Source organism: Chaetodon trifascialis, chromosome 15 (genome assembly GCF_039877785.1).
Source record: "Chaetodon trifascialis isolate fChaTrf1 chromosome 15, fChaTrf1.hap1, whole genome shotgun sequence".
In the NCBI taxonomy this organism is placed as follows: Eukaryota; Metazoa; Chordata; class Actinopteri; order Chaetodontiformes; family Chaetodontidae; genus Chaetodon; species Chaetodon trifascialis.
In genome coordinates this window covers 8,413,234-8,436,817 of record NC_092070.1, presented here as the reverse complement: position 1 = coordinate 8,436,817, position 23,584 = coordinate 8,413,234, and the positions used below count along the sequence as shown (strand labels likewise).

The following is a 23,584-nucleotide window of genomic DNA, read 5'->3' as shown; positions in this document are numbered from 1 at the left end:
TAACTACATTGGTTTCTGTGGTGGCCAATAAGTATTACACAAGTAATAAATATATGTTGTCATTAAACGAGAAGGCGCTCTGCCAAAACTTATTAGTGTTACGCACACAATCCTCTTCCTCACTGTGGCAGAGTGCACACACACCAGTTTAAAAGAAGTCACTTACAAAAACTTGCATCAGTGCTGAAGTGCTCCTTCAAAAAACACCACTTGACAGCGTTGTCGCTTATGCAGTATTTAAAAAATGTCTGATACTGATTTTACTGAATACTATGCCATGGTTTTGTGCCGAGGGCTCAAACAACAACAAGGGAAAAAAAAAAAACTTGTAGTCACTGTGCATGACAGTAAAAACTCTTAATCCCAGAATGCACTTGGGCAGGCGCTGATCCAACCTGCTGGGTCGGTGCCCGCGAGTTGTTCATCACCGCCACCTCACGTCGCTGTCTCGCGGACCCGTTAGAGGAGAAATGGCTGCAGCTCTGTCCCGTGCCCTCAAACTGCCCGGTAAGATGCGCTTCACGTATCTCATGGGGACTCATAGACAGACCGAACAAAGCCGCAGACAGTGAGGACAAGGCAGCCTCTGACGGGACTGTGTGATGTGTGCGGGTCGGCTCCGGCTGCTCCGCTCTTCATCATGCGGCTGATTGATCCGATGCGCTGATTTGATGCTCAGACACCTCGAGCGTCTGTGCCGTGTCATCCCCGCTCGATGAGCGTGTTTTTCTAAAGGATGATCCTGAGGAAATGAAGGTTTTCTGTGTGTGGAGCAGCATGCTGACATGTTTCTGTCACAGCGGCTCTGCTCTCATCTGCCTCTCCGCTAGCTGCTAGCTAATGTTAACCCGACTCAAGCTGATGCTGGACAGTAAACAAGCCGAGCTAAATGATGAATATTTCATCTGACGCCAGGCTAAGTATTGTTCTGGAAATGCCTTCACGTTACGCATGAAAAAACAAGTAATGTGCAACAGCTCTATAATTTAAGTATTTCATTTTTAAATATTTTCTTTTGTTTTATTTGAAGAGTTTAATTCTGAGCAGGCTGCAGTGTTTATTATAACTTTCTCTAAAGATGTAAATAACCTTTATGTAATCACGACAAGATTTAATATTTGAATCTTTATCATTGATGGTTAAAGATTTTACAGGTGAGATGATAAGATCAGTATCTTTATTCTCATTACTGCCATCTGTACTACAGTATATGCAGCATATTGTGCTGTTCGTAGTTTTACGTGCCAAAAAAAAAAAAAAAGATAGATATGAAATATAAATTAATTGTTGTAATTACATGGAATTCTTAGTGTAAATAAATGTGATATTTTTGAGTATAAGGGACAGTACTTGAGTAAAATTCCTTATTGGAGATGCTGCAAAACGGCCAGAGTAAGGGAAGGATACAGATATAATGCAGTAATACTGCAATAGTATGAATACGATCAGCAGAGTATCACACTGCACCTGTACTCTGAGTGCCTGCACAGGACAGCCGGTGCTCACCAGCAGCCTCTTGTGTCTCTGCAGGGAAGAAGGGCTCAGACCTCGGCGAGTACGACCCCCTGACCCAAGCAGACAGCGAGGACGAGAGTGAAGAGGACGACCTCGTGCTCAACTACCCCCGAAATGGCCTTGGCAGGGACAGCTGCCTCGGCACGGGCTCCTCGAAGCTGCGGAGCGGCAGACCTGGAAGGCTCGTGGGGGCCGAAGACGAGGCGCAGGAGGGCGAGGAGGAGGAGGAGGAGGAGGAGGACGAGTGGAGGGAACGACTCCCCAGCAAATCCAGGCAGGACAGGGACGACATGAAGGGAGTGCAGTACTGGAGCCACAGGGACTCGGGGAGGGAGAGGGCCGGGGAGGACAGAGGGGGGGTGGGGTCACTGGGGGGCACCGGGCTGGGTGTTCACAGTACGGATGCAGAAGAGAAGAGGATGAGGATGAAGAACGCTGTCCGGAGTGCGTTTTTCCTGGTGCCTCTGGTGTGCGCCACCTTGCTCGTGCTGCTGTGTGCGTTCCTGATCCCGTGCCGCAAAGGAGAGCTGGAAAAGAGGCTGCAGTGGGAGAGAGCGCTGGGAGATACTGGAGGTAAAGAGAATGACGGCGAAGCTTAAGCACAGTGAAATGAAATAAATACAGAAATGAACGGGAGCTTTTAAAGGCGTGTTTGGAAGCTGTCTTAAAACTGCCGCTTCCATCACTAATAATGCTCACTTTACTAAGCCTTACTTGGGAGCCTCTGTGGCGAGACAGCCCTCCCTCACCCATTAATTAGTCTGCTGTAATTACACAGGATTGCGAGCCTCCCTCCACCGACCACACGTTCTGTTCCAGCATGTGCTGTGATGGTTCGACAGGATCGTGCCTGTAGTGACCAGGTTCTTAATGCTCGCTTTGCACGAGCATTAAGAATCAGACAGTGTTAAAAAAACCGCCTCGCTGCTGGTGGGCGGTGTTGATTTTGCTTCTCTGTCTAGATGCCACTCCACCCGCGCTGGCGCTGTGGGATGTTGATGGTGATTCAATGGAGGACGTGCTTCTGGCTGTCACTGAGTGGACCAATGACACCCACTCCACACAAGGGAACAAAAGTATGTGAGGCTTCATCCTGATGTCGATTCGGGCGGTTCGCTGCTTTCAGCCTGATTTTTCGCCAATGCTGTGCACTTCCTGGTTTTTACTGCTCAGTAACATCCTTCCTTCTTCCCAGTTTACAGCGTGGTGGCCCTCTCTGCGGTCAGCGGCCGGGAGCTGTGGAGGAAAGTCATGCGGGAGTCTGTGATGTACATCCAGTGCGGCCTGCAGTACAGCAGCCAGCCGGCCCCTGTGGTCCTCCTCATCAGCAAGTCCGTCGTCATGGCAGTCAATGGCACCACAGGTTAGGAGACGAGCCGAGCTGCTTGGGTTTCTGTCGGTCTGTTTTTAAAAAAAAGCTGATGCCTTCGCCTTGTAAAAACAAAGCCAATGAGCGGAGTTCACCTGTAGCATTCAAAGCGGGTCAAAGAGGTTTCCTTTCACTCCCCAGGGAAGAACTTGTGGTCAGTCCAGCTGAAGAAGATTGAATCCCAGGCGCTGTTACTCCCAGACCTCCAGGGAGACTCGGTCCCAGATCTGCTCATCGCCACCCTGCCTGCTAACGAGGTTCGCCCTCTGGCACAATAATGACTGAAATGGATTCATTTCACTCGCTGTCTTGTTTATTGAGCGACGCAGTAAAAAAACAGAGAGCTTCTGCTACATTTCCTGTTGTTCTGAAATTCGACAGCTGCTCTGGTTTCTGTGAAATTGTGTCTCCGGTGACATCTTCCAGTCTGTGGCGTTTTTCTCTGGCGTGACTGTGAGCTGAAAGCCTGCAGATCGTGTTTCTTTGCATTCAGCGGCTACGTACCTGATTCTGCCGTATTCATTTTCAGGTGCTGGATCTCTCCCTGACCTTCATCTCCGGGCTGACGGGGATGAGGCTCGGACAGCCCGTGTCTTTCAACCTCAGTGCACAAGGGAAGCTGATTGGTCCTTTGCTGCATGAGACACAACAAGGGGCGTATTACATCCTGTTTGGACTAGGTAAAGCAATCAACCAGCGATATGACGGTTGGCTGCAAGTTATTTTACAATGCATAGAAATCATTTGATCAAGTCTGTGTCTTTTCCATCAGGGAATGTTGTGGCCATCTCGCTGCGTGATGTCTACTTCAACGCCACCGGCAGACTGCCCGTATCGGCGGCACTACGCAGGACGGACCCAGGGTGGGAGGGACTGGAGAAAAACAACTTTTCCTCCTTAGTACATATTTACAGGTACGCCTCGGGCCAGCACATGCTGTGCAGTTCTGCTGTGTGTCTGTTAAAGATTAAACACAATAAGAAGCATCACTGATATTTGAATATTTTTTATATTTACGCTTTAAATCTGTAAATGGTTCGTGTTGCAGCATTCTTCATAGTCTCAGGTCACATGATCTCACAGGTTCAAACATTAAGAAGCATTGCAGATGATTTAATATCATAGATAGATTGAAATATTCTTAGATTGTGACAATGTTCATGCCAAAAAGGTGCAAAATCATCAATTTATGATGTTTTAAGTCAAAATCACACCTTTGCTGTCTTCTCTCTAGAGGATCTGATCACGTGGACTTCCTGCTCCCCCTGGTGGCTGGTTTTGGCAACAACCACAACAGCCTGGACGCTGTTTCGAACCTCAACACCACCAAAAGTGACTGGGCGGTGGTGTACGACTCCAGCAAGCTGTCAGTGCTCAGACAGAAGGACAGACGTAAAGAGTGGACCTTCAGCTCAGCTCCCATTCACAGGTGAAGCCCCGCAAATCACCGTGTCTCTGATGTTTACTGAGGTTATAAAAGTTGGTGTGAAAGTCACAGTTTCAGCTGTTTGAACTGTTGGATACAACGTGAGGAACGTGTCAGAGTTCTGAGAGATTTCCTGAAGTGATTTCTTTGCCTGTTGCAGCCAACCAGCGCCAGGACACTTCAATGACGACGGAGTCCTCGACCTTTTCATTCAGCACTCAGCAAACGGCATCATGCAGGTGACACAAACAGTCCTTCCATGCAGACGAATGCACGCGCTCGCATGCTGAAGGAATCCTTTTTGGTGTGTCCATATGGAGAGCGTGGCAGAAATAAATGAGCTGTAGAGATTCGAGGATACGTCTTTAACTGCGTTTGCTCCGTTGGGTCGGTTTTCTCGTCCTCTCTGTCTCTCAGGCACAGGTTGTGGACGGGGCCAACGGGCATCCTCTCTGGACAGAAGAGTTCGTGTTTCCTTGTCTTGATTTGGAGACTTCAGTAATCGCCACTTCAACTGGCCAGTCAGCGTTCCTCTTCTGGGCCAGCGAGCCAGTCAGAGCACGGAGGAACGTTACCAAGACAACCGTGAGTCTGCCACAGAGGCCAATCACTTCTTTTCTGCTGACACACAAACTGTACCGACCAGAAAGAGCCTGCTGTGTGTTGACCTGGAGACATTAATGACATTAACTGGCTGTGCAGGTGGCACCGGGTGTTGCTGCAGCGGAGCCGCTCATAAGAAAGCTCTTCCTGTTGCATCCTGCATATCCCACAATCCTTCTGGAGCTCACCAGCACCACAGACACCACAGTCACCTCTGCAGGTAAAAGTTCAAACCTTCATCATTCGCCTTCCAAAAGTCTGAATTCAGAGCTGCAGTAGATAAAGAAAAGATGGCAACGTTGTAATGACACAGTAGGACAGAGGTGGGGAACCTCCGCCCTCTGAGACCATTCGATCTGGTCACTGTCATCTGACTGAGAAGCCAGCCATTGCAGAGGTTAGAGAGATGTGTGTGTTCACTCCAACCTCCTCCCTGTGTGCGCCACCCTTTGAAAAGTGTCTGGAGGTGTCACTGGGTACAGCCCTGACAGGAAAAAGGTTCCCCACCCCTGCAGCAGGCGGCGCTCACGTTCAGGTAATACAGATGTTTCACCTCCTGTTTCCTCCTAATTCATCCCTGACAGTGAGCTACAGAGAGCGCCAGAAAGACGCCACCTACATCACCGTGTCCTCCCAACCCACGCCTAAGTCTGAGCCCAGCGCTCGGATTGTCAAGAGCCTGAGCCTCAGAGCCGCCATCGCCAAGGGACAGATCGTCAGACTAGGGGACAGCAACAAGCCCGGAGAGCCTGTTAAACCTGGTGTGTTTGAGGTCAACAAGTTCTTCAGGCGTTTGTCCTTCAAGCACCAGGTGAGAAGCGTGAGCCTCACTCAGCAGTGTTTCCTCCACTCAGTTACACTGACGACACACAGCAATGACCCTCTCTCCACTTTGTTTAGTGAGGAGCCGCCGCCGCTGTGCAGCTGAAAGGACTCGCCAGGATGAGAGGGAGGAAAGTGGTGGACAGCTCTGCACTGAGGGGACGCTGAGGGGACGCTGAGGAGACGCATCTTGTTTGGTCCACTAAGTGTGAATATCATTTGCTACTTGAAAAAGAGTTTTTTTTCTGTAAAAACTGATTCATTGTAGGTAGAGATTTGGTCTTTTTTCCCTTTGGTTCATATTCAGTTCGTACAGTGAAAGAGTTTATTTAAATGATTTAACTTATCTCGGAGGGAGTCTTTAATATTTCACTGAGTGTTTACGTTTGGACTTGACGGCAGAGGGGGAACTTTATATTGTAGTTTATTACTGACAGTGAAGCACAATAATGCCGGTGAAAGAGCATGTCCATGTGTTTACAGTATGCACCACTCGTTTGACTCTTCCCAGGCCAGTATATTCATGTGTCACATGCATTTTCTGTCATGAAGCCACTGATAGTGTTTTCTGCTCATCGCCACCTTCAGTGCTGTGGGGAGTCTGTAAATATTTAATGCTGTACAGTATTTATTGACTTGCTTTTACGTTTTGGATTTTTCTTTTGTTGAGTTATGTTGGATTTTTTTTAAATCCTAAACTGTTGTTTTCTCAGAATATGTGGCTGCTAAAGATTATTGCATTTCAATGTAAGCTGCAACTTCACATATCACATGAGGAAGAATGAAAACCACTTTTTTTTCCTGCATCGTGCGTCGTTTATTTCAGCCTTTATTTCGCTCTCTGGAGTGTTGTGTTGGAGGAATTGCGCAGACCTGCAGCTCATGGGTTATTATTAGAGAAGGAGAGCGCCACAGGGTGGCGCTGTTGCTGCTCCGCGTCCAAAATTAGCTGCCGTTTTCCGCATTGCTGCTGCAGCGTCAAACGCTGTTAACATGGCGTCGGCCCTCGGTCGCTTGGCCAGGCTGTCAGCCCTCAGGAACGGCCTCACCTCAAGGCAGACACCCTCTAACAGGCCGGGGAGCACGGTGACACCGAGCCGGACAGCGGTGTGCACCCGGTCTGGCGCCATTCTGCCCAAATCCAAGAAGGTGAGTGCTGCTTTCAAGGCCCGGGTGTGGTGTGTGTAAATTGCAGCTTCGGACGAGTTGCCTGACATGAACTAACTTGGATGTTTCTATGGTGGGGTGTTCGGCACCGGGGGAGCAGACCCCGTTCGGCCTCTTCCGGATTGCTCTGGTCGTGGTGCCCTTCTTGTATGTGGGGACTCTGATTAGCAAGAACTTTGCTGCGCTGCTGGAGGAGCACGACATCTTCGTACCCGAGGACGACGATGATGACGACTGAGGGGTGTGAGGCCTCCTGGTCATCAGGTATCACCGGTTTGGATGGTGGCTAACCACACGCGCGCGTCCACACACACACACACACACACACACACACACACACACACACACACACACACACACACACACACACACAGAGATACATACATACATACATACTGACAGCCTATAGGATATAAGGGTACGTGCTATAATTGGGAGCAGAAATGTGGACATTCACTAACCAAGAAACATTGTTTTTTGTACAAAATTATTACATTTTTGCAGCTGCAATTTCTAGCTAGAATTAATCTATTGTCAGCCTCTGAAGTGTAAGGTAGCAAATGCTACCTAAAACAGGATAAAGGCATGAAGTGAAATCAACACTCAAGCTTCTTCTTTCCTCCGCAGGTCATCTTGTTTTGTCACTACCGCTGGGAGTCTGCAAGCCTCCAAGCACATAAATGCCTTCCTGGTGGTCCCTCTGCTGTGTTTGAGTCTGCACTGGGTTCAAGGGTCTTGCTGTTGTCCACACTGATAGGGCTGCTCACATCGTACTGTATCTGCATGCACTACTTAAGTCTTAATAAAAGGGGAAAACGACTGTAAACTGCAGCACATGGCTGAGTGTGTGCATTCAAAACAGAGCTCAGTCAGTCAGTCATGCACAGTGCGATGTTGGCGTCTTCCCTACGTATAAACATACTGAATGTACCACTATCACAGGAATAAATCACATAAAATAAAATACCACACCATTTAGTCCATACCATTTTAAAGGGACAGCTCATCCAAAACTAAATAAATCTTGTATTTCTTCTTAACAAGTGTGTCCATCCAAATCATTTTGGTTTAGAGATGTCAACAGCAACATCTCTTAAATAGAGTGACACAGTTCACAATAACAGATATATATTGTTGTGGACAGCTTAAATATGAGCTACTTTCTACTTAACTTTTCACCAGCTTCTCTCCCTGCGGAATAATAAGGAACTGCACAGTCTGTCATTTAAGATTTAGTGTGTTTTTGCTTGAACTGTCACTTTAAAATCATCCCAGTGAAAGTGAATAAAAGACACAGGTGTCAGCATGTGAGTGTTAAGTGTGTATTTACAGTAAAGGGGAACATCTGTCACACTGGACACAAGCAAAGAGGGGTCAGAGGTCAGCAGACAGCTACACAGTTCATGGGTCATGACCCCGGTAGAATTTGGACAGGAAGTCAGTGGGACGAGGTTCCTCGGTCTCGTGGAAATAGCGCATTACGTGGGTCCTCTGCTTCCAGATGTGGATCGTTTCCTGGAGCTCCATTTTCCCCTGGGGATTAAATGACATACAAATGGAAAATGTTTCAAAGCACCCTGGAAAACACGGCACAGTGTCACTCCAACAGCCTACAGTCATTTAACTGTGACTGGCTTTTGGATCCACCAACACTGAGATGAGGTACTGGGCGGCCTAAAAGAGCTGACTCTAAGGACAAAGTTGCTTCAATTAGAAGACAAAGTTGCTTCAATTAGAAGAAAAACTGATTCTGGTTGATGCAGATCACAGATCAGTGAAAGGCTGTTTACCTTAATGACCAGCATGTCGATCACACGAGGGTCAGTGACGTGCTTGTTTTTGTCGAACATCTCCCTCACTTTGTCTCTTCCCTCACGTGTCGTGATGTCCAGCTGAAACACTGCCACTGAAGGGAACAGAGATAGAAACAGAACGCCACATTAACTTCACCCGTCAGCCCATTTAGATATCCTAATTATTTTGAAAGATGTGACTGGTGTTGTTCTGAGTATTTCATACTGTCAACAAAAACCATGACAAGACCAAAGTCAACAGGGTAGTGGTCCATTACTCACAGTGCAACAGAGTGAGGCTCATTTACAAGTTTCAACAATGGAGGTCTATAGAACAGAGGACCAGGCTTTGGCTGCACATGCAGTGTTTGACAGGGGGATAAATCCATTGTTAGGTTTGATGTTTACACGAGATCAGCGTCTCCTGCCTTGATCTGAGTTGTCATGGGACCGATAATGTGACAGCTCCCAACCTGTCCGCACAATGTTAACCAGCCCGTCCGAGCCTCTCATGAATGAAAAGGAGCTAATTGCAAACAGACAGTCTTCATGATCGAAGCAGCCCTAACTAGATGTATGCATTGAGTAGTGCACCGTTGTTTATTGAGCCAGTATCAGTATATGATAGCCGTCCATACTCAGAAACCAACATTAACAACAGCGGTGTAAGTCTACATACAAACGCCGGTGTTACCCCGCTGTGTTGGACAACATTGAAAGGATTATATATCACTATGCATGAACGCCTGCCGTTCAGGGCTTCCCCATTGTTCAGTTCGCTTAAATGACAATTTCAACGTTTCTCTCAAATATCAGGGAACAGACAGCGTCCGCACATTGTCTTCAGAGATGGTTAGCTTGATATTTAGTAGCGGCTAATGTTGGTCCCTGTGTTGAATCTCCACACAGACACGACCTTGACGCTGCCGCTGCTTTGTCTACACTTTTGAACCGCCACAGCGGACCGACATACCTGTGTTGGGCACCTCTCGGTACCAGGCTCGGTACAGCTCCCGGACCCTGCGCTTAGCCTCGTCCAGGTCGCGGCTAAAAATCGGTTTAACAACTTTGGCAGCACTAACAGCAGCCCGACCCGCCGTTGTGGACGCCATGACTGCTGTCGTTACAGCGTTTCCGGTTGTATTTACTCGATGGTGTGACGTTGACAAGCACTGTGGTGCCACCTAGTGGCCGAGCTGCTTCAACACAGCATTTCAGCTCAGCCTGTGGACAACTTTTAACTGGATGAGACAAAGTCTGGCTCAGCAGTGGAGCTCTTCACCTCATTCAGAGCACCTACTCACTAATCCTCCGTTTAATTAATATCCCATTCAATATCCCATTTTAATGACATACATAATCTGATAATGAATGGGAGGGATCAGTCCCCTCTGAGGTGGATGTGTTTCTAGGACTTTTTCCCATAATGTCTTACATGGGAGGTTAGGGTATGGAGGGAACTGTTAGAGCATTTGGTGATGGACCTGAAGGTATCTGAAGAGATTATATTTCTTACATTAAGTATAAAAGCTGGAAAAGTGGTCACTCACTGAGGTCTCTTGGATGTTTTTTGTTTTGTTTTTTTAATACAACGCAGAACACAAATACCTAGCATCATTGGTAGTATGTATTTGCAGGGCTATTGCATTACACTGCATCATGCAATTTATTCTGTGTTGCTGAAAATGTAATGAGTAATCTTTGAACTGATTGTTACTGTATTGGCAGCGGTCTACTGGTATAAAAGGATTGAAGAACAGATGTGAGCATGTGTGCTTCTAATCTGCGGAAATCCAGCATCGCTGAAATGAAACGTACAGGACAGAAATGTTTCTGTTGAACTTATTTTACTGATTGCAAAAATTGTGTATAATTTACAAAGATGATACAGGCTCTACAGTACATTAAATATGAAAATATTTTTCAAAAGGCAGGTAGATAAGTCATTTTTATCACAATTCATGCTGTCAATAAAAAAAAAAATAATAATAAAAATTGGCTCATCAATGCAACACCTGTCATTTGCTGTGATGGTGGCACTTGAATGCCAGTAATGACCAGTGGGGACTGGAAGCTCGACAGTTCCTGCTTCTCAGCCACGGTTTAAAAAATAAAGACGTCTGTGATGCGGGACAACATTCATTCAACAGCTTTTACAAGCATCCCAGAAGAGAGCTGAGCCTGAATTTGCTTCTACACAATCACAGAGCAACTTCTAATTCAGCCTGTCAGGAATAAGAAATGTTTGCCGCCTTTCATGTATTAATCCCAATATATTTTTTCAGAATTTCATATTCACAAACGCAATACTACGTAAGCACACTTGTCTCCAGGTAAAAAATAATAATTACAGCAAATGATGAACTCTCGTTTCTAAAAGAAGCACGCTCCATTTTCACAGAGCAAACACGACTCAAAGCTGTACAATAGAAAACGGAGATGACAGTAGCTCTCATGTAACGGTTACGTTAACTGTGTCTCAGGCAGAAGACACCAAGGCAATGAGACAATTATACAGCTGATACAGTATGAACTCTACATTACCTGATTAAAAAAAAAAAACAAAAAACATGTCACTCAACAAGTATTCCAGTTTTCAGACCAAAAGCGCACTCATACACGAGAGCTATGATAAAAAAACAAAAAGTGCAGTTTTACATGTCACGTGTGGCCCAGTGTAATGAAACCAGCTAACAGCTACTCTCTGCTGCTCATTGGCAGAATGATTGAAAACTAAGGCACTATCATGGTCCCCACACAGCTGGGTCTGTACAAGTCCAACAACCGCCTCCTCTGCTTTTCTGTGATTCAGTCACCGTGGTGCAGACACACCTGCAACACAAAAAACACACAGAACGAATGAAAAAAAAAAACAAAAAAAAAACATCTGCCTCTCAAACGCTCCACAGAGGCCGTGACCTGTTGGTTGCATTAGTGTGACTTTGCATGCTGTCTGTTCTACCAGTCCACACCTGTCACTACGTCTGCCAGAGCAGCGGTACCAGCTGCAGACCCTCAGTGGTCCAGGCTGTTTCCCAGCTTTTGCCCCTCATGCAGAGCAGCCATGGCCAGCCTCAAGTGCTCCTTGAGACCCTGGATCTCTCGCTCGCTCCGGCCCTTCATCCCATTCAGCTCCTCAAGCATCTCCGTGTATCGTTCACAGGCCAGCCGCTTCTCCTGTGAGGCAAAGAGTGGCAGTGGGGCTTAGAATGACGTCACACCCCCTCTGAAAAACCACGTCTTCTTTCTGTGTAAACATGCTATATTTGTGGTTTTCAACATGCCATACGCTCTACGACTCACCACAGCAGGGAACGTACAGTATAATACAAACAGCAGAGCATCCTGCAGTGCAGCACTTTGCCAAATTCACTCGTTTTTGCTGTTTGCAACATAAGCCAAAAGGAAATTTGTTGCGCTGCGTTCTCTGAAAGCTTCCAGACTATGAGACAATTAACAAAGACTTTGTTCAAGGATATGAGGATTAACATTCCACCTTATTCATCTAATAGTGAAGGGTTCACAGAAAAAATACACATGCTTGTACAAATGGACTAACACGCACGCACGCACGCACGCGCACACACACACACACACACACACACACACACACACACACACACACACACACACACACACACACACACACACACTGTACCGTGTTAAGAAACTGCAGTTCGTTCCTCAGACAGCTGATCTCCTTGTGTAAGTACTCTATCTCATTTTCTTTCACCCTGAGGAGAACCTGGGAGAAAACAACAAAACAACATAGTGAAGTTGTTCTTTGCTGCCAAGAAGAAAGAAAACAAAACATCTTTTTCTCCTAAATCCTTTCTAATTATCACTTGAGTCCACCAGAAATGCTCAGTAATTGTGCTCTGGCTGATTTATGACACTGTGGATTCTCAGTGGTTTCCAGAGTACAGAGGGCTTTTGGCCAATTACCATTTATCATGACATTCCCTTTGTGTTCTGAGAACTGCAGACCAGTTTAGTAACGAGAAAGAGCGTAAGTGAACTCCTTCTAATGACCCTCAGAGGCTGGGTGCCATCTGTCTGAACAGCACGGCAGCCTATTTCTGAAACTGATGCTCCTCTAGAAGTCTGCCAGGCTCAGTGTCCTTCAGCAAAGCTTTATAACTCATAACTCAGTGCAGTGTTTTTCAGTGTATTCCTCAACATGCACATGTGACACAAAGACTGCAAGCCGTGCTTCACACGTGTACATGATGGAACCTCTGCAGAGCTTTACTTGGCTGAAAGGCTGCAGAGTCTCTTCAGATATTTCTTTCCCTGCTCTCGTCCCGAGACTTAAAGCGTCAGTTCACTTTTACTTTCCCCCAGCTTTGAGGTATTTACTGCTGACATGTTTGCCCCTCCCTAACACAATGAAGACAAATGGAGTTTCATGAAGGAGACAAAACAGATGGATTAACGGTGGGGAAGATGAGATGTGTAACATCGGGTTGTATTGCTGCTCAAAGGAAAATTGTTGTGAATTAGAGGATAAGAACTCAGACAACCTCTTTCAGTTCAGCAGTTTGATGGAAGAGTTGATAGACTTAATAGGGATGGAAAGAGCTGAAGCCACATTAAGGCGCCTTGATCGGGGTCTGGAGGGATTGTGGGATACAGTACTGTCATATTCGAACTTGTAAACGGATTAGATGTAATGATGTACGGTGTACAACATGTCGAGCTGCAAGAAGATTTTCAAGGATCATTTGTCAAGAAAATGATGCTTGATGCTTCCTCTTTGTTCCACACAGGTGCCTCTGTGAGTGATCTGATCCAATAGAAACACAGCTTCTCTCATCCATATGAGACAGGTGTTTTTGGACTCGATCAGAACTGAAATGATCACACAGTAATCAACCTTTTTTCAGCTTTTAATGCAAATAGGGGAAACTTTTCGCACCTGTGCACATCTGATGGATGCGGCTGTCAGTTCAGAGAGTTAACAGGCCTCCCCCTCATCCACTTTCAGTTTCATGAACTCAGTGTAAGAGCGGTTACCTCTAGCTCGCAGGGCGTCCTGTCTTTGTTGTCGTCTGAGCGCTGATCTGTGATGGTAGATTGTACACGACTGATCTCCTCCATCAAACGGGCCTTTAAGTCCTGCAGAGGAAAATATGAGCTCATTATTTGAATGCAGCCCATGGGCTGGCACACATACCATAAAGAAAAAAGCCAGACCACAGACTAGACACCTCGTTTTTTTATTTCTTTTTTTTTTTTAGCATGGATTGTACAAAGAAAGATAGACAGATAGAAACTCGTCCCTCATTGTTCCTCTGAGGGTCAGACTTCACACTACATCTGGGTCCATGCTTTTCATAACCCTCTGAAGTAAAAACCCTGGTAACTACACAGTCCATAAACATGCCAGGCTATACTTCAGAATGACACCTGTCAGTGTAACATGAAGGAGAACCAGTTCTGACTTCATTGTGAAAAGACTGCTTCTCTTCTTCTGTTTCAACAATTTGCTGCTCGCTCACCTGGTTCTCCTTCCTCAGCTGCTCCATATCTCTCTCCTTGCGGCTGATCTCCCTCTCCCTCTCAGCGTTGTTCTGCTCGGCTCGGTTCAGCTCCAGACACTTCTGGGAATAGCGCTCGGACAGTCCGGCCAGCTCTCTCTGGATAGCCTGACTCTCTGCCCTGCGCAAACGGACGAATAACACATGAAGCTGCGTTCATGTTCTCTGTGAGCTGAACAGGAGAAATAACAACTGTGACGCTGTGGGTTAAAATCGCAACAGGATGTAGGTGACATCACGCTTTCTTTTGACTGTAAGAGCAGGAGAGATTACAGAGAGACAAGAAACAGTTACAGACAGATGCAAAGCGGTGGCTCCGCTGGGACGACCTTTCCTGACACATCACGCACACACAACCAAGAATAATCTTGCAAGAAATGCTCCCATTAAGTGGCAGCTCCTCTTTTCTGCTCTGCACTTACCTCTAAAGTAAATGTAACATTACCGTACAGTATTGATTACATTTAATAACAGCAACACGCTGTGAAAAAGCAGGAGGGTGCTTCTTTTTCCATTTTCACGAGGCAAGTATTTCCTGCTGCGGCTCGAAAGCATCTTCACTGCTCATGACCAATAACCACAAAAATAAGGACGAGCATGCAAAAAACGCAGAGTAGGCAGCACAGCTAAGCTCTAAAATGCGGGTTCCAGTAGCAGCCACTGAGACAGCGCTGTGTCAAAGGCCTTGTGAAGCTTACAAAGGAAAACTAATCCACGACCAAATTCTTGTGCATTCCTTCAGTGCCTAACAGGACCCCGTGGCCGCTGTGGTAATAGCCTTGCTTAGACAAGGAAGCCTGGATTGTTGTGGAGTCTGCAGATTCTGCCTTTTATTTCACAGAAAAGCCATTTGTGGCCGACGAGCTCCCACTTTAAAGCACAAGAGAGCTATTCACATAAATTACCAGTGTTGGCCTGCGCTGACGGAGGCCGAGGGCCAGGCTACAACCAGCAATTTAGTTTCAAGGCAACATGGACTACAGAGAGAAAGAGAAGCGGTTCACAAACTCCTTCATATCCCCGCCTATCAGACTCGTTACCAATATATCCCCAGGTAATACAAGTCTCTACACTCTAATCTAAACGGGCACTCACTTGAAAAAGTCTTTAGGTATTTGTTTGGGTAACAAGCTTTCCTCTAAAGTGCACGCTGAAAATGTTGTGAAGGAGCTGAAACTAAGAATAGGTTTGTATTTTTGAAACAGGGCTTGTTTTAACGTGTTAGCCAGGATGATGGTGGTGTTGTCTACGTGCAGGCTGCCTCTGTACACTCCAACTTTTAGTTTCTGTGGACCACAGCGCTCTATGATTCATAACCAACTCTGGTTCCCATACTCGTCATTGTTCACCTCATGATTTGGTAGACAGGCCGTCACTAAGTCTGCGTGGAGAACTTCATTTGTATGTTTTCGTGTTGAGGGCCATGCTGGGTCAACTCCACCAGCTCCACCAGGTGCTTCCCTACCAGGTTCAAAGGGTTTACAAGGAGCTGAAGGGGAAAAAAGCCTCCTTGGACTCTCTCCGGAGAGCATACTACATTTTAATAATCTAATCCCTTTTGAAAAGCAATGTTAAAAGTCCACATGACTGAGAAATGCACCTGCCTTATCTGAGCTGGATTTAGTCTCTTTCTTGTGTATTCGGTGTTTGTATTCCCTCTCTGCTGTGTTTTATTTCTATTTAAAGTCTAACTGAAAAGAGATTTCAATCTCAAGGGACTTCCTGGTTAAATAAAGGTTAATAAACGACGAGCACTTAAATCAACCAACATAAAACAAGCGATTTTTTCTAAACAGGTGTTTGCCTCTGGTGTCAGTAACATTAAGGATTCTGTGCTAACAGACATTCACACTGGTCGATTGTGTTGCTAACCAGTTCTCCTGTGCCTCTAAGCACCTGGCTGACAGGTGTGCACCTCTACCACACTGGCACTGATTGACAGTTACTTACTCTTGTTGGACCAGCAAAGTCTGTGAATCCAGCACCCCGCTGCTCAGCCTTTTGACTTTCTCCACCTCTCTCTCCAGATCCTCTTTGTGTTTCTTCTTCAAGGCCTCCATGACTGAAACACAAACAGACCAACGTGGCACAACTTCAACATGATCTCCTGTTCGTGTTAACGGCGCATTAGGGTCTTTCCTGATTGGGGGAAATGCTGGGACACTTGGGAGGTGAAAGAAATCAAGACCAATTGAGAAAACCTCAATATGAATATAAAAAAATGTTAGATCTTTAACCTTTTTTCTATACAGGATGTTTAGACACAACAATCAATTTCAGGTGAAGTGTTGCAACAATATATGATGTATATTAGATTAAATTACATCTGCTGAATTCACAGGCATTCAACAGCCTAATATGGGAGCAGATGATGGTAGAAGAGTTTAAACGCCCTGTTGGAAATGCTCAATACAGTTCTTCTTCTTCATCATTAGGGCTGCAACGAGTTTAGTCGACAAAAATCGATAATAGAAATAGTCGACAATGAATTCCACTGTCGACTATTGTCGCCAGACGCGTTTTTCCAACAGAGTGAGGCATCTCACCTGATTATAATCTCTGCCGAGAGTCGCTCATGCGCAATAGCATCTCTGTCTCTGAGCGGTAATATACGGAGATGGCGGTGTCAACATCAGGTACACGTACCAAAACTTCTAAAGTTGGGGAGCATTTTAGCCTGGATACAGCGAATAAAAAGACTACTTGCAAGGTTTGCAAAGCAGATCTTGCGTATCATGGCAGTACCTGATGCACGAACATTTAAAGAGAAAGCACGTCGGGCAGTTGAACGAAACAGAGTCTGACTCGCCTCGGTAGGATTCAAGTAATATTCAAGCCAATACGGTTTTTATGACATTGTACATTTTATAAGCATATTTTTGCTATAAAAGAGAGCTTGAGCGTTATGCCAGACTGTGCCTGACAAACGTATTTAAATTTTTTTTTTTTTTTTTTAATTTTTGTACGAATCCGTAGTATGTTCAATAAAAGATGTATTTTTCATTGTACCCATCTTTCTTGTGTTTATTATCATTTGCCACATAATTAAATCAACTTCATGCTAAATTTAAGAAAAAATTAATAATTATCCGATTAGTCGACTAATCGTTTCAATAGTCGGTGACTAGTCGACTATTAAAATAGTCGTTAGTTGCAGCCCTATTCATCATAAGGGCCGACAATTTAATGGCTCAGCTAAAGCTACATTTAGTGCTGTAACATTTTGCCATATTCATTGCGGTCTTAATGTTCTTTTCTACCCCGTCTGGCCCGCTAACCTCGTGCGGTGTCCTGGGCCTCCTCCAGCAGCAGCCGCTCCTTCTCGGCCTCCAGCTCCTTCATCTGGCGGTCGTGCTGCCTCTGCAGCTCCTCCAGCGCCTGCCGGTGAGCACGCTCCATGGCTGCCAGGCTGCGGCCACAGGGGGCCTCAGGGCCGCAGCCCCCCCTCACTCCTCCTCCACCTCTCCCTCCTCCTCCTCTCCCTCCTTCTAGTTGCTCCAGCTGCTGCCTCAGTGACGCCACCTGAGAAAAGACAAAGACAGAGGTAAAGCCCACTGAGTGACAGGCGAGGGGGACAGAGGCCTATTGATTCATTGTGGAGTTAGCATGAGTAGCATAGCAGGATATGAAGAAACAGGGTGCCAACTGTGAGGTAGGATTTTATGGCTGTTGGCTCTCAAAGTTCAAATTATTTGAACTTAAACTCCAACCACTGCTGACCTTTCAAAGCCTGGTTTGACCCGAGCTTAAGAGGAAGCCTAAACATGGAGGAAGCATTCGACTTTCAATGTAATGACAATGTAAGTCACAGGCTTCTCTCTGAATTTAACAGCTCGTTTCTGACGTAAACAAATTATCTAATGAAAGATCAACATCTAGCTGATCTCCCTGCGAATCATGTGAAGACAGCTTTAGTGTCAGAGACTGCTATGAGGCTCAAACCAAAGACACACATCACAGCACACAGAGATAAAAACAGACAGAGGTTTCAGCAGTATGTCCCATATCACAATCTGTAGTCTACTCCGGCTGATAATCTTTTTTTTTTTTAAATCTTCTACTGTATATTTTAGATGGAAAACACTGCTGAAGAGGAGAGGCAAGTCAGAAAACTATAGACTTAAGTGTTAACAGGCAGAAACAGGAAGTGTTTACTTCATCTGCACAGATGAAGAGTTAATTTGCATTTTATTGAATTTGCAAATTGGAAAATCATCTCCACGCACTACCTCCCTCTGCAGCGCCTCATTGGCTGACTGGCTGGAAGACCGCAATCCTGCCGGTGGCAAAGAGCTCATCTCCTTTAATGGCATGCGTTCAATCTCAGCCCACTTCTTCTCTATTTCCTCCGCGGTGCGCAGCCTTTGGTTCGATCCCACACCAGTGCCCTTCCTGGACAGCACAGCCTCCCATTGGCTGCTCGTGTTCCTCTCTTCCTGCCACTGGCTGTGCTCCCTCCCCTGCCCCTCCCCTGCTTCTCTCTGACCGGCTGGGAGAGGGCTGGATGAGGCAGGAACAGGGGACAGCTCGACATAGTCGAACCTGCGCTGAGCGGGAGAGGCGGCGGTCGGAACGTCCAACTGAAAGTCGGTGTGACGCGATGACGGGCGGCGGGATGACAGCACAAAGCGAGACTGGGAGTTTTCCTTGTCACTGCTGCTGTCAGGTAATCTAGAGGAGAATAGAGACAAATAATCAGAAATCAAGGCTATCAAAATAAAAAAAATAATGATAAATAAAGGTGTGATTTCTTCTTAAGTCTCAACATGAGCACTGAACACACATCAGATGGTGGTGAGTCATTAAGATTACAGAGCATACGCTCATACCCAAAATGATTAATTTATCGGCATCAGCCTAAACATACAGTGACTGAAACTCTGTGAGTAAGAGAGCCTCTTATCTGAACGTATTCAGCCAAGGCTCGGCTGAAGCAAGACCTGAAATGAGCAGTTCAGGCAGGCAGGCTGAGGCAACCAACCTTAAAATGAGTGCAAAAGAAAAAAAAAGCGACTTCAAAGACAACTTGATGCTGCTTCTTAAGGCAGGAAGTTGAACGTCAGAGTCTGCCAGTGACAAATGCCCCTCACAAGCTACCCGAGCCAAAGCGAAAATGTCAAAATAGTTCAGCGGGTAATGCAAGGGGGGCTATTTTGAATATAGAAAAAACTACTTCTTCTATTTCAGCAACTTTTTGCAGATGCACCGGCGTCTACATCGTTTAAACTTGAGTACTTGAGGAAAGTGTGAACTCTTAGATGGTAAATGCTAAAAAATGAATTAGCTCTGTACAGTGAAATTGTTAATTACTGTGTGAGGTCTGGAGAGCTGCTGGGCCGGACACTCTTCTTTAAAACCTCTATCCAATTCCGCCTGATCCCAGCTGTCATGGCGGACAGTGTGAACGCGGCCTCCCGCGTCTGCAGAACAAAAGAGAAAACGGGTTAAGGAGACGAGAAGATGTGACAGAACAGGTACAACGAGAGAGGTGGAAGAGATACTGACAGAGATGTCATGATAACAACATGAGTATTAAGAAAATAATGAGTGGAAATTGAGAGTGGGTGTGGTTCACGCTGACAGGGGACGAACATAAAGAAGAAAATCAGACACATGCACAGTCTGTGAGAGAAAAACACTCACCTGTATCTGAAAGCCATAATTCTTCTCCACATCGAACTCAGACACCTTTACACATGATTTCAGATCAATCTCCCCGTCCAAGTCATCTTTCTGTACAGAAAGCACAGGAACAAGGTTAATTCTCTGTGTTTTGTCAAAATATAGGACGTTTTCTTATTTTCCAAGTGCTCAACCAAATGTCTGTTGATTGAATATAAGGAAAACTAAAAAATTGAAACAACTTAAAAGACATACCTCCTCTGCACTGGAGTCTCTGTAGTACTTCAGTCCAGCATCAGTCAAAACAAACCAATGCTTCTTCCACTACAGAAACACAGCAGATATCAATTAATCCAAGGCTTACGTTCAAATATGACAACCATGCAAACAACACCATGACATCTGACACGGCAGCACTAAATACAGCGTTATTAACGCCTAGTCAACACCACAGTGACACAGCAAGGCCTCATATTAAGCAGCAGAGGAACAGCGTGCGATGTGTGACGCGAGAAGCTCATCCACTCAAGCATATCATCCGAAGAGAGGAGACACCTGCTGAGCCTCAAGCCACGAGTCTATTACTGTGATAACGAGCACAGTGTGCCGCTATCGCCTTACACTCAACCTTTCTCATTAGGGAGTAGAGATGGAGGGAGCACGACATTAAGAGTTACCGGGTCTTACCTCTCCACTCTCATCCAGTTTGGACATCCATCCCTTCTTGAAGTTCAGGAGGTCGGGCTGCGAGGGGAGGAGCACAGTGCAGTGTCAGCTTCAGCCAAATGCTTTTGACAGAAATGCAGAAAATAGGAAACCTGGAGGAAGGAGCTCTGCTGTCTGTGGAAGACGAGGCCATTTATTTGTATAATGCTTCATGACAAACAAGTCTCAAAGGATATAACAGGGAAAAAAGAAGCAGTGACAGGGAAAGAAGAATAAAGTGAAAAACAGGTATGGAAGGGTGGGGCGTACTCAATGTAACTCTAGCTCTTTATGGCAAATCAGCGACCACAGGTTTATTCTATTATTGTGCATGAAGACAACAGACACAATGCTGCACACATATTTTGCCACAAAGGACATGAACTAGTTTCTGTTGTGGAGGAACTTGCTTTTCTTTAAGCGCATGTTGAGACCAGTAACATTGGCGCTGGCATGGTTATATTTGTACTTATATACCTCTTTTTTTTGTGTATTTTATGCGTCACATGAATATATTTTTATCACAAAATGTATTCCAACCATTCAACAAAGCCCTGAGTTGTTAATATAGCACCGACATAAGGTTTATGTCACAGTGTGCTGCTCTATTGCACTGCAGCGCAGCAGATAAATGAAAACAAGGGGCAACCCTTGCACAGAAAAACACATTCGAGGTGTGAGAACCAACAGGAAACCACAAGTACGCCTGTGAGGGATGAGGAAAGAACATCTGACAGACAGAAAGATTAGGAGCTGGAGCAGCACATCCATTAGTGATGGGAGGGGTGATCTGGAAATTTGCAGTGGGAACTCAAGTGTCTAAAGAAACTCTGCTCTTCATAACTCAACACTGTTGAAATATTTTGCATATCTCTTGCTCAAGCTACTCCTGCCACCCTTCAGTCCTGCCAGAAACAACAGGCTCGTTTTTGCCTTTGACACGACGGCAGGAAGAGGAAAACTCCTGGTACCTGAAGACGTGGTGATCCCAGATTAAGATTAGGCAACTTTTTTCCAGCGTGCACTCTTCACTGTGCTTATCTCTCTTTTACGATCGTGCACATTCCTCACTTTTAAATCTTTTTTGGAGACGTCATCTCGGCTCCCTCTGGCCTCTCGTTCGCATCACTTTTTTCTCTCTGTCTGATTCGCTTGCTGAATCAAGTTGTTCTGCTCCCTCTCTGTTTGTACTCCTGCCTGTCCTGTCATCTCTAACCACCCCTTTTTCTGTATTTATATTCCCTTCCTGGCTTCAGTTGTGCTCCCCTTCGCCACAGTACCACCCAGTTTTTCCTCTGTATGAACCAGCTCATCTGTGCCACTGATCTTCTTTAATCTAACTAATTTTAAGGTCTGGTGACTGCCAATAGACCGTGTTGAGGGAATAATGAAGTTAGCAACACCGTGTGAAGAATCAGATCAGTGGATTACTGAATCTGACAACCCTAAATTTCCTTTCAGCGTTGATAAATGATATGGCAATGTTTTAAATCACCTGCGACTTTTTAGGTATTGTCATAATGAAATCATAATGGCTGCGTCATCATGTGCCAGCTTCAAATACAATAGGACACTTGTTTTAAAGGTTGAGATTAGGAGGATTAATGTTTCATTCTGTCTGTTTCCTTTCCTCACCTCCAACCGAGTAGGTGAAGGTGAACGACTGGAGTGAGCTCTGCGTCAAACCTCATCAGAAATGAATGCTGTCTGGTCCACACACACCCATCAGCTGGGCCAGGGAGCGGCCACAGGAGGGCACAGAAACAAGGGCAGCGACTGTGATGAATGACCTACAGTGCTGCTGCTCAGATCAGTGACTTTGCTTCAAAGGTCAGAGACAGAGGGACAGGGTCAAAGAGTGGTGACAGCCTGAGACAACGTCCACTCTTCCAGCCCTCTGTCTGCCGTCACAATAGAGGAGATCTGTCTTTGGGCCTATGACAGCATGCAGGGCTCTCCACATGTTTCTTATGAGTTACTCTCAGAGTAGTATGAAGGGGGGTAATGACACATGTATGCACTCGTTGTGATGACAGTTCCTCTACCTCTAGGCTATTTTACACGTACAAAAAAAAAAAAAAAAAAAAAAAAAATCGGCTAGGTTTTCTTGACAAATGTGCAAACATGTGTCACATCTGACGCATCCAGGACAAGCTAATGGCGTATGGCGCTTCCTGCTACTGTAAACAACTCGGGGTAAACAGATGGAGCTACACAACACCTGGAAACCAGTATGGATTCGTTAGACGTGTCACAGGAAAGGAAATGTGCAAGTTTTAACTCAGCTGGGCCCATGGAAGTACAATAAAAATGATAACACAGTAAAAAACGTGTGAGTTTTAAGCTAGCAGTGCGTCGGACCTGAGCCCACTTCAGTGAGCGTTAACGTGGACACCCACCAATCAAACAAACCTGTGAAAGCTAGCTATGCAGCCCACATTAGGCTCTGTAAAAAAAACTAAAACATTTAAACCAAAGTGAGATACTTAATGTTTACTTTCTGGGCCTGGGTTCACTCAATATGTTCAGTATATATACATTTATGTGACATAAGGTTATATTCAGGAAGGAGCGACAGGCAGGAAAAAACAGAAGTGTTTTCAAGGTGCAAACTTACCGTCATGATAACAGGATCCAGAGACGGTGAAACAGACACAAAAGAAAAGCACAGTCACCTCTGGCGAATAAAAACCCTTCTTCCTCTCCTCTCCACCCTTCAGCTTAGCTAAACCTCTCGGCCAAAATCCTTACTTTCTCGCAGGGCACCGACGTTACGCGAAATCAGAGAAACCCCCGCCATTCATATACCCATGTTAACCTAATCAAGCGGACCGCCAGCGTCCACGGCAGGCTGTCTGTGCAGGCTTAAGGGGAAAGTTCACTCCTCCGACTAAACGGCGACAAACTAGGGGTTTAAAAGTAATAACTTCACAACTTTCTGACAAGTCGTGGGCGCGTATCGACACACTTTGCCTCGGCTGTGTCTCTGCTCGCTGCTCTCTCTCTCAGCCACTTCCTGGGC

At 45.7% G+C, this 23,584-nt stretch overlaps 4 protein-coding genes across 7 annotated transcripts; 2 read left to right on the top strand and 2 right to left on the bottom strand.

Moving 5' to 3' along the window:
* The first annotated feature begins 374 nt into the window (after nt 1-374).
* On the top strand, nt 375-6,540 carry fam234b (family with sequence similarity 234 member B). Its single transcript, XM_070980419.1, has 13 exons — nt 375-507; nt 1,531-2,088; nt 2,478-2,591; nt 2,711-2,878; nt 3,026-3,141; nt 3,414-3,564; nt 3,657-3,798; nt 4,119-4,313; nt 4,471-4,549; nt 4,728-4,895; nt 5,013-5,133; nt 5,498-5,724; nt 5,814-6,540. The coding sequence occupies exons 1-13, from the start codon at nt 471-473 to the stop codon at nt 5,814-5,816; spliced, it is 2,079 nt and encodes a 692-aa protein (XP_070836520.1). The 5' UTR covers nt 375-470; the 3' UTR covers nt 5,817-6,540.
* Nucleotides 6,541-6,726: 186 nt separating this feature from the next.
* LOC139343053 (essential MCU regulator, mitochondrial) lies at nt 6,727-8,145 on the top strand. Its single transcript, XM_070980446.1, has 3 exons — nt 6,727-6,884; nt 7,003-7,166; nt 7,530-8,145. The coding sequence occupies exons 1-2, from the start codon at nt 6,729-6,731 to the stop codon at nt 7,138-7,140; spliced, it is 294 nt and encodes a 97-aa protein (XP_070836547.1). The 5' UTR covers nt 6,727-6,728; the 3' UTR covers nt 7,141-7,166; nt 7,530-8,145.
* A 65-nt stretch (nt 8,146-8,210) lies between these two features.
* Nucleotides 8,211-9,807, bottom strand: ndufa6 (NADH:ubiquinone oxidoreductase subunit A6). Its single transcript, XM_070980443.1, has 3 exons — nt 9,669-9,807; nt 8,693-8,808; nt 8,211-8,435 (listed from the first exon to the last, which is right to left on the bottom strand). Exons 1-3 carry the CDS (start codon nt 9,805-9,807, stop codon nt 8,304-8,306), a joined length of 387 nt encoding a protein of 128 aa, XP_070836544.1. The 3' UTR covers nt 8,211-8,303.
* A 721-nt stretch (nt 9,808-10,528) lies between these two features.
* Nucleotides 10,529-23,584, bottom strand: triobpb (TRIO and F-actin binding protein b). 4 transcript variants are annotated; one of them, XM_070980425.1, is made up of 13 exons: nt 23,180-23,584; nt 20,545-20,601; nt 20,113-20,181; nt 19,879-19,968; nt 19,546-19,655; nt 18,465-18,906; nt 17,514-17,757; nt 16,186-16,297; nt 14,197-14,356; nt 13,712-13,813; nt 12,354-12,440; nt 11,668-11,872; nt 10,529-11,527 (listed from the first exon to the last, which is right to left on the bottom strand). In XM_070980425.1, the coding sequence occupies exons 1-12, from the start codon at nt 23,183-23,185 to the stop codon at nt 11,711-11,713; spliced, it is 1,641 nt and encodes a 546-aa protein (XP_070836526.1). In that variant the 5' UTR covers nt 23,186-23,584; the 3' UTR covers nt 10,529-11,527; nt 11,668-11,710. The 4 variants fall into 4 exon arrangements, with proteins under 4 accessions (XP_070836526.1, XP_070836524.1, XP_070836523.1 ...); XM_070980423.1 differs by having other exon boundaries at nt 18,462-18,906; nt 23,180-23,563; XM_070980422.1 differs by having other exon boundaries at nt 10,988-11,872; nt 18,462-18,906; nt 23,180-23,563.

Excerpts from the sequence above, each read along its gene's own strand:
- fam234b (XM_070980419.1), top strand. The coding sequence starts at position 471 with ATGGCTGCAGCTCTGTCCCGTGCCCTCAAACTGCCCG. Across the intron at positions 3,142-3,413 it reads CCACCCTGCCTGCTAACGAG|GTGCTGGATCTCTCCCTGAC; the intron begins GTTCGCCCTCTG and ends ATTCATTTTCAG. Across the intron at positions 4,314-4,470 it reads AGCTCAGCTCCCATTCACAG|CCAACCAGCGCCAGGACACT; the intron begins GTGAAGCCCCGC and ends TGCCTGTTGCAG.
- LOC139343053 (XM_070980446.1), top strand. The coding sequence starts at position 6,729 with ATGGCGTCGGCCCTCGGTCGCTTGGCCAGGCTGTCAGCCCTCAGGAAC. Across the intron at positions 6,885-7,002 it reads TTCTGCCCAAATCCAAGAAG|ACCCCGTTCGGCCTCTTCCG; the intron begins GTGAGTGCTGCT and ends CCGGGGGAGCAG.
- ndufa6 (XM_070980443.1), bottom strand. The coding sequence starts at position 9,807 with ATGGCGTCCACAACGGCGGGTCGGGCTGCTGTTAGTGCTGCCAAAGTT. Across the intron at positions 8,809-9,668 it reads CCGAGAGGTGCCCAACACAG|TGGCAGTGTTTCAGCTGGAC; the intron begins GTATGTCGGTCC and ends TGTTCCCTTCAG. Across the intron at positions 8,436-8,692 it reads TCGACATGCTGGTCATTAAG|GGGAAAATGGAGCTCCAGGA; the intron begins GTAAACAGCCTT and ends TTTAATCCCCAG.
- triobpb (XM_070980423.1), bottom strand. Across the intron at positions 18,907-19,545 it reads AGCTCTCCAGACCTCACACA|ATTACCTGACAGCAGCAGTG; the intron begins GTAATTAACAAT and ends ATTCTCCTCTAG. Across the intron at positions 11,873-12,353 it reads AACTGCAGTTTCTTAACACG|GAGAAGCGGCTGGCCTGTGA; the intron begins GTACAGTGTGTG and ends TTTGCCTCACAG.